The sequence below is a fragment of the Lactuca saligna genome, chromosome 2 (genome assembly GCF_052625555.1).
Source record: "Lactuca saligna cultivar CGN05327 chromosome 2, ASM5262555v1, whole genome shotgun sequence".
Taxonomy (NCBI): Eukaryota; Viridiplantae; Streptophyta; class Magnoliopsida; order Asterales; family Asteraceae; genus Lactuca; species Lactuca saligna.
The window spans coordinates 160925921-160935831 of NC_136418.1; the positions used below are offsets into that span (position 1 = coordinate 160925921).

At 42.3% G+C, this 9911-nt stretch overlaps 1 protein-coding gene across 1 annotated transcript; it reads right to left on the minus strand.

The window, feature by feature from the left end:
- Nucleotides 1-3245: 3245 nt before the first annotated feature.
- LOC145030310 (agamous-like MADS-box protein AGL29) lies at nt 3246-3935 on the minus strand. The gene has a single exon (XM_078978697.1). It carries the CDS (start codon nt 3933-3935, stop codon nt 3246-3248), a length of 690 nt encoding a protein of 229 aa, XP_078834823.1.
- Nucleotides 3936-9911: the final 5976 nt, after the last annotated feature.

Consider the following 9911-nt stretch of genomic DNA (forward strand, 5'->3'; position numbering starts at 1 on the left):
AAAGTTGCAAATTTTATCTCATTCATCCATACAAATCACAAATATGAACTAAAACATGCAATATAGCCTAGATTTAAGAAGGGTGAGCCAAAAAGTTGAAGAGTTGAGGACTTATAATGAGTCCAGAATATGCACACAAGGAGTAGAGTTGAGTAGCTTGTTGGATCAAAGCACTAGAGTTCCTTCTTCTACCTTACAAGATCACCAATACACTAAAAATAAGCTCAAAGCATAAAAAGGGGCTAGGGTTTATCAAAGACTCTTTGGAGGAGATGAAGGTTGGGAGTGGAGGAAACCATGGCCATTACTTCCCTTAAACATGGCCTTAAGCCGGAAGATTAGAGCTTTGCATTTATGTCGTCACCACGTCGTGGCAAACATCATGCCATGTTGTGGTGTTGTTAATGAAACATGTGTTCCATGCAAAAATTCCACGTCGTGGTGATCCTTTCACCATGTCATGGCCAACCAAGATATCAAAATTACAAAGTGGAATTCATATCTGAAATCTAGCAATACAGCACGAAATCTAAAAATTAAACCAACAATGTGTAAGTCATTGATGTTAGTGACTACGGTTTAGACCTAAGGCCCTTAGGGTTTAAATTAGGTCACTTATGTATTCCTATTTATATAAGGTTTAACCTCCAAGATTAATAAAAAAAACTATTATCTTACATGGTATCAAAACTCTAAGTTAAAACCTTCCATCTCCGACGACCTTCTATAATAGTTGTCGGAGGTGCCTTCTTTCTCTGATATTTTTTCCTTTTTTCTAATCTATTCTCCTCCTTTTCCTCCTAAAGAAAACCTCTCTCGTATAAACAATCGGTGTAGTCTCTACTGTTTTCTCTGATGTCTTTTAGCGTTGACTTCGCCAATCTGTCAGTTCCTCCTCATCGCCATTACATCTAGTTTTAACCACTAAATTTATCGCCACCGATGCTGCCTCAAAATCTGGTCGTCGTCATTGTCGCCTGCCGATCCAGTCACTACCACCGATGCGTCCAATTCTGTATCATCACATGCCTTCTTCTTCTGCTTGTTATCTTCATATATGTTTTTGTTATTCCAATTTAACAATCTACTCCCAATCAAATTGTGTATGGATGTTAACGATTAGGGTTTAGGCCTAAGGCCCTCAGGGTTTAAGTTATGGCATTCATGTATCGCTATTTATATGATGTTTAACCCTCATTATTAATCAAACAATTTATTATCTTACAAAGATGGAGGACTAGAAGGTGTTCGGTTTATTATATGAGAAGCATTAAGAACCCATTCCCCTAAAAAAATTGCCAAAATACCTTGAAATCCAAACGCAGAATCAAATTTTTAAATATGTTTATGTTTTCTCTCCAATCTTCCATTTTGATGAGGAATACCAACACAAGATATTTGAAAAAAAAAATTCACCATTAGTCACAAAGTAATGTTTCATACAATTAAAATTCTTACCACTATCAGTTCGAACAATTTTTACTTTGAGAGAATTGTCATGCAATCATAGCAATGAAAGACAAACATCTAAAAAACTTATTTTTTATCAACTAACAAATAAACCCACACAACTCAGGAATAAGCTTCTATGATAGTTAGAAAAAAAAATAATAACGACCACCAGAAGTGGAAGTTTCATCATACGCATCCCATAGATCGCGATGTATTAAATAAAAAAGAGAAGTATATTTTTTTTCACTTGAAGGAAAGCTATGTTTATCACCATAACAAATCTCACATTTTTATAAGAGAAATTAAATATCATCCTACTTATTCTTCTGATCTATCATCCTACTAGAAAGGAAGAAGTTTGTCTACTTTTTCGGATCCTTAGATGACCCAATCCTATGCCATAGTTCCAAGGACTTTGACTTATCAACTAAAAATGTTTGGACTTTCAAAGCTTATGGAAGATAGTAATTACATCCTGTTCTCGAGTTCAACTTAATGAGAGAAATAAAAGGAAACGGATGAAAATGAGAAGAAAATGAAATCCCGAGTTCAACTTAACGAGAGAAAGAAAAGGAAACAGATGAAAATGAAAAGAAAATAAAAGAAATTAAGTTTTCCGGGTTTAATTAAAGGAAGGAAATGGAGGGAAATGAAATGATCATTTTTCCTCCTAACTTTCCTTACGATTTAGGGGAATTTGGAAAGAAAGAATAAAATGATCATTATTATTTTTTTTAGACGGCAAATCATCCTACTCATAATCTAATAATAAACGCCACTTATGTCTCCAAGTGAGACTTGAACAAAATGATCAATTTTTATTCCAAATCTCTCCAACTAGGAAACACAAACAAAATTTTGTTTTCATGTTATTTCTCTTCTTTTCTCTTGTAACATTACTTTCTCTTCTTTTCTTAAACTCGGGAACTAGGCTTTAAAGTCCATCCCGTCTCTCACTCGGGCCAATCACCTCCCTCGAATGTCCGTCCTGCATAGCACATAAGTTAAGACAGTGAGAGTCAAATATGATAAGAGAGTTTTGGATCTTCATTAAGTGTGAAACTAAGATCATGTTGAAGAATGACATTGTTTGTTAGTCTCGCCATTTAATTGATTCATCTCCGGTAACATGATTAGTGCACCCACTATCAATTATCCAAGCTCCCAACTTTAGCTTACCATGCAGACGATCAGAATGAGGCTGAGGAGTACTTTGAGCAGTACCAAATGTAGCTGCTATTGCTGCCCACATTGTTCAGCTGAGAAGATTGGCAAAGACTTCATTCAAATTGAAGTAAGACCACTCATCCAAAATTTCTGCTTTGAAATATTACTCAGCCAATACATCAAATAAATACACAGGGACGCCATTAATCATGCCTGCAATCTCGCCTATCAGACTAATTAGGCTAAAACTTCGAAACAAATTCCTACATCCTAGGAAAAACAAAAGGAAATAATATATTCAATGGAAAATACCCAAACAAATATATCCTTTCCTAACAAAGAAAATGGTAGAGAGGGTGCTGCGATGTTTTAAGGTGGCTCTAGGCTGGGTTTAGAACGCCAGCAGGGAAATTGTGGGGAGGGAAAAAGAAAGACATTTGTTCTTGCTATTTAAACGTATGTAACATACGTTTAGCATGAGATTTTATCAAACATAATGATACAACACAAAATTTTCTTATTGAAAATGGAATTAAACAAATCATTTTAACAAACCAATCCAATCTCAACTGCAATTAAGACAAAACAATTAAAGTGATGGATAAACTCCTACCTTAATTAACTAGTTACATCATCCACTCCCTATTATGACTATGTGCAAAACCAAAACTAGACGACGCCGTACCATTAGTCGGATTCTCCATATTCGCAATGTCATTTGCCTGAGCAATACTCAACATGTTCGGACCAAGCAACGCCGGAGCTTTCTTAATCATCATCAGCTCATCCGCACGTACTAAAACCTTCCTCTTCAACTCTACCAAGGATGATATGTACTGCTGCAACTCCTCCACCTCCAGCCCATCAACGTCTTCGCTGTACCACGGTAATTCACTGGCGTTTATGATTTTCGACTCCTGAATCACATCTCTCAGCTTTTTCTCCGCTTCCAACTCCTTTGAAATCTCCACGTAGTGTTGGTTGAACTCTTTCTCAAGTTGTCCCTTTTGGGTGGTAGATTCATCTGATGTTGACGCGTTATTGGTGGTGATGTTAAGGAAGCGGTCGGCAACGTCATCCACGGTGGGGTGGCCGAATGCGAAAACCCGGCCACCAGGTGAGTGGACGAGCATGGTGATATGGGCTCCAGTTAAGATGCAAAGCTCGGCGGCTTTCTTGAAGAGGCCATTACGGCGTTTGGAGAAGGTGACTTGACGGTTGTTTTCTTCTTCTATTTTCTTTATTTCAATTTTTTTCCGGCCTTGTGACGACCTTTTCTTCATGCTATTGACGCCGGCGATGCTTGTTATGTTCATGGCGCAGTGGTGATTATAGCGAGTATGTAAGGGTCGTAAATGGTTTCAGGATTTATTTATAAATGAATAAAGGAGAAGATTTATGTGTCTTAGGGAGAATCTCGATAATTAGGGTCTGTCAGAGATTTTGTTTTTTTTAATTTGAAATAATATTGTAAGGTCAAACGTTGTAGAAGGAAAGTTGTTTCTAGTATTTAATGGTGGTTAGGGTCATTCTAGGCACTATTGATTAAAAAGCATACTCGTCCGTCTCAAAATTGTCCACTTTGTCCATTGGTTAACTCTCTTTTATTTAATTTTAACCTCACATAATTTATTTATTTTGTTATATAATTTTTTATACAAGTTATATAAATAGATTGTTTTTTAAATGTATTTTCATCATTATTATATGTTTAATCAAAAGTTATATGAACACAAATAAAATTATTTATGGTCAAAATTGATATGGAAATACTTCAAAAATCAAAGGTGGATAATAATTTTGGAACCAAGGTAGTATTAAATAATTATGTATATATTATGAAAATAAGGTAGGGTTGAAAATGAGTTCAAATCCGGACCGAATGGACCAAAACCCGGAAAATCCGGAACCGGTTAACGGAATTTTGTATTACCGAAAACCGAACCGTAATATAGGAACCAGGTTCTGGTTTGGTTCCAGGTAAAGTGAGTCTAGAACCGGAAAACCCTGAAACATCAAAGTGGTTAGGTTGGAACCGAATAAAGTGGTTTTAAAACTGGAAAACCCGAAAAAAAATGGCCATTACTCACTATTTAGTGGGTTCAACTTTGAAAATTTTCATATTGTTATCCCGATTGAAACATCCCGAAATACGACCCAAAATTTTTTTGTTTAAAATTACTAAAAATACTAAAATAATATCACAAAGTAAAACCCATACGTCAATGTTTCAAAACAGTAACTAATAGTTATGTAGAACTGTATCAAAACTGTAACATTTATGAAAAACTAAAAACATCTCCCAGGACAGCTGAAACTGTGGTGTATGCGATGCCATCAACCCGAGCTCTTCCCTTTACTTGCAGAAGTACCTGAAACCAAAACTGAAACTGTAAGCACGAAGCTTAGTGAGCTCCCCCAAACTACCACATACCATACAATACATATAAACACATACTGGGCCTTGCCCACTGCATCGGACCGAAGTCCGGAAACTGCATCGGACCGAAATCCGGAACTAGCCAGGGCCTTGCCCTCTACATCGGACCGAATTCCGGAACTACTAAGGCCTTACCTCCTGCATCGGACCGAAATCCGGAACTGACTGTATCGGGCCGAAGTCCGGAACTAACTGCATCGGACCGAAGTCCGGAACTGACTGCATCGGACAGAAGTCCGGAACTACTGATCATAGCATAGCACAAACATATCAACTAGCATGAACACATAAATAGCATACTGCATCGGGCTGTAACCCGGAACATATAGCACATAATCCTGTCTGAGCCACGAAGGCTTCAAACATAATAAAATCTGCATCGAGCCGAAGTCCGGAAACTACTACGAGCTATACGGGCCGGCATTGTTGCCTTAGACCCGTTCATATTGGAAGGAAACTCACCCCGTGATCTGGCTGCTGAGTGTATGGCTCTGGAAGCTATCTGCTGCTACTTCGGTATCTCCCCGGCTACAATTTCACAAATATACTCAATCAAAATACTAATAACTGCATTGGGGTAAAATGACTCTTTTACCCTTGGCTAAAGTCAACTCTCCTGGTCAAGGTCAACTCTTCTGGTCAAAGTCAACTTACAGTTAACCTGACTCGCCGAGTTGGGCCGCCAACTCGCCGAGTCCCTACTCTCATTTCTTAACCCTGCTTGCTGCTACTCATCGAGTATGGCTTGAACTCGACGAGTTCCCATTCGATTCTAAAACTCAGACTATTTGCATCCGACTCGCCGAGTTGTATGAACAACTCGACGAGTTGTTCTTGAAATTATGAAGATTGTCTTAGACTCGCCGAGTTGTATGAACAACTCGCCGAGTCCTTCCATTACTGAGTCTAACCTCCGACTCACTAAGTCTATCCCACTACTCACTGGTCTCCACTCGGAATCACTCAAAGGGGAAGGATCGGGGACTCGCGACTCGACTCGCCGAGTCCGAAGAACGACTCACTGAGTCACATGCATGCAATTACTAAAAACTCGATTCTGATCAAAACCACTGCATACAATACATAGATCTGAGTTCCTAAGGCTGGTTTACCACGTAAAGTTCCCAACTTTACATGTACAAATGCATACAAAAGGATATAAAGGCTAAAAAGGCACTTGGAAGAGTAGATCTAGGGCTATCATGCAAAATGGCTTCATAAAGTTGATAGATCTACGTTTTTGGAACTGAAACATGGCTAGATCCGAAAGCTAATCCATCCAATATGATTTATCTACTAAGAACAAGCTAAAGAATTGGCTAAATATGCTTATAAAGGAGAATCAATCATCAAAACTGGAAGAAATAGATTATTACCTCAAGATACTTTGAAATAGGTGCAAAAACTTGGATCTTCTTCTTCTCCTTTGGATCTAGCCTCCTTCTTCTCTTCAAAACTTCAAGATTTAGACAAGAAAAGCTCAAATACTCAATGGAATGGTTAGGGTTTGCCAAATAATGCTTTGAGGGTGAAGGAGACGATTTTGGGGGCTCATAAGATGGTTTAAATAGGGTGCAAACCCGGGGATTTAAGGTTTCTACCTGGCAGGCCGACTCGCCGAGTCCCGAATATGGACTCGCCGAGTCGCCGATCTATACGCTGCCCAAGACCACGACTCTACTCGACGAGTCGGGCCATAGACTCGTCGAGTCCCTCTACAAACTTTTAAAATAAATAATATAAAGCAACATACCAGAGACGGGTCGTTACAATTCTCCCCCACTTGACTCAGACTTCGTCCTCGAAGTCTGCTACGGCTGAATCTGCAAATAACTCTGGGTAGTGCTCTTTCATCTCATCTTCAGCCTCCCACGTCCACTCAGACCCCTTCCGGTGCTCCCACTGCACCTTCACTAACTGAATTACCTTGTTCCTTAAGGTCTTTATCTTCCGGTCCAGAATCGCGACCGGCCTCTCAATATAATTCAAGCTGCTATCAACCTGAATAGCTTCTAAGGGAACAACTGCTGACTCATCCACCAAACATTTCCTTAACTGAGACACATGGAAAATGTTGTGGATCTGGCTAAGCTCTGCCGGAATATCCAACCGATACGCAACCCGACCCACCCGGGCCAAAACCCTGAAATGACCAATGAACCTGGGGCCCAGCTTGCCCCTCTTCCGAAACCTGATGACACCCTTCCAAGGTAAGACCTTCAGAAGGACCATATCGCCTACCCGGAACTCCAAGTCTGAATGCCTCCTGTCGGCGTAGCTCTTCTGCTGACTCTACGCAGTCTGCAGTCTACTACGAACCTGCTGAATCAACTCGGTCGTCTTGAGCACCACCTCCGTGCTCCCAATGACTCGCTGACCGACCTCGCCCCAACAAATTGGGGTCCTGCACTTCCTCCCATAAAGCATCTCAAAGGGAGGTCGATCAATGCTCGCATGATAACTGTTGTTATACGAAAATTCCGCTAACGGAAGATACGCATCCCAACTGCCACCGAAGTCTAGGACACATGCCCGGAGCATGTCCTCGAGAGTCTGAATCGTCCTCTCGCTCTGACCGTCCGTCTGAGGGTGGAAAGCGGTGCTGAAATGGAGACGAGTGCCCATCTCATTATGAAACCGCTTCCAGAATCTAGATGTAAAACGGACGTCTCGATCTGACACCACCGATACTGGCACTCCATGACGTGCAACTATCTCCCGCACATAGATATCGGCTAGCTTTTCCGCCGATATGCTCTCCTAGACCGGTATGAAATGAGCACTCTTCGTCAACCGATCCACTACTACCCAAATCGAATCTACCCCACGTGCGGTCCTGGGAAGCTTGGTGATAAAGTCCATGGTGATATCCTCCCATTTCCACACGGGAATGTCTAACGTCTGCATCTTGTCGTGAGGTCTCTGGTGTCTTGCCTTAACCTTCCTGCAGGTCAGGCACCTCTCTACATACGAAGCCACATCCCGCTTCATGCAGGGCTACCAATAATTGGGTCGAAGATCTCTATACATCTTCGTTGCCCCTGGGTGGATGGAAAATCGAGACTTATGAGCCTCGTCCATCAACACCTGCCGTACTCCGCCCCCGTACGGTACCCACACTCTCCCATGAAGGGTCAACAACCCCCGACTATCATAATCAAACGAAGCTACTCGGCCCACTATCCTCTCAGATTTCTACCTCTCCTCCTTGAGGCCCTCAACCTGAGCCTCCCTGATCCGATCCAATAACGGAGTAATCACTATCATCCTCAGACATAAGTCTCTGATAGGGGATGTTGTCACCTTTCAGCTCAAGGCGTCGGCCACTACATTGGCCTTCCCTGGATGTTAAAGGATTTCACAATCATAATCCTTCAGCACATCCAACCATCTCCTCTGCCTCATGTTTAGACTCGGCTGATCCATAAGGTATCTCAAACTCTTGTGATCCGTGTAGATGGTACAACGGACCCCATAAAGGTAGTGTCTCCAAATCTTGAGGGCAAACACCACTGCCCCCAGCTCTAAATCGCGGGTAGGATAGTTAGCCTCGTGAGACTTCAACTGTCTCGAGGCATAAGCTATCACATGCCCCCGCTACATCAATACTGTTCCCATACCTGTGATTGAGGCATCACAGTAGACTACAAAATCCTCTATTCCCTCTGGCAGGGAAAGAATCGAAGCCTCGCATAGCCTTTACCTGAGGGTCTCAAATGCCGCCTGCTGCTCAGGCCCCCAACGAAACACCACCGATTTCCTAGTCAGTCGGGTGAGCGGTACTGCTATCTTGTAGAAATCCTGAATAAATCTCCTGTAGTACCCTGCCAACCCTAGGAAGCTCCGAATCTCGGATGGAGACTTCGGGACTTCCCACTGCATCACGGCCTCTATCTTGGCCGGATCTACCAAGATACCCTTCTGATTGATGAGGTGACCAAGGAACTGCACCTCACGCAACCAGAACTCGTACTTGGAGAACTTTGAGAAAAATCTCTCCCTTCTCAAAACCTCTAGCACCTCCCTCAGGTGCTCCTCATGCTGTTCCTGAGTCTTGGAATACACCAAGATATCATCTATGAATACTATCACAGACCGATCCAGCATCGGTCTGCATACGCGATTCATGAGATCTATGAATGCGGATGGAGCATTAATGAGCCCAAAAGGCATCACCACAAACTCATAATGACCATATCGGGTCCTGAAAGCAGTCTTCTGCACATCTTCGCCTCTAACTCGCATCTGGTGGTATCCGGAGCGTAAGTCGATCTTGGAGAACCAAGACGCCCCCTGAAGCTGATCAAACAAATCATCTATCCTCGGGAGGGGGTAATGGTTCTTCACCGTTACCTTCTTCAGCTCCCAGTAGTCAATGCACATACGGTGTGACCCATCCTTCTTCTTCACAAATAGGATCGACGCTCCCCAAGGTGAACTACTCGGCCGAATGAAACCCTTGTCTAGCAACTCCTGCAGCTGTGTAGACAACTCCTACATCTCATGGGGAGCTAACCGGTACGGTGCCTTGGCTATCAGAGCCGCACCTGGAATTAGGTCGATCCCAAACTCGACCTGCCTCTCAGGAGGTATTCCCGGTAAATCCTTCGGGAATACATCCGGAAAGTCTCGCACTACCGGAACATCGTCAACTGTCGTCTTCCCCTTCTCCCGGGCATCCAAGATATAAGCTACATAACCGGCGCAACCCTGCTGAAAATAGCGCCTCGCCCGCACGGCTGAACAAAAAGTTGGTCCACGCTGTGGCCTCTCGCCCTGAATCACTAACTCTCCCACACTGGGAGTGCGAACCATCACTAGCTGTAACTCGCAATCTATCACTGCCCCGTTT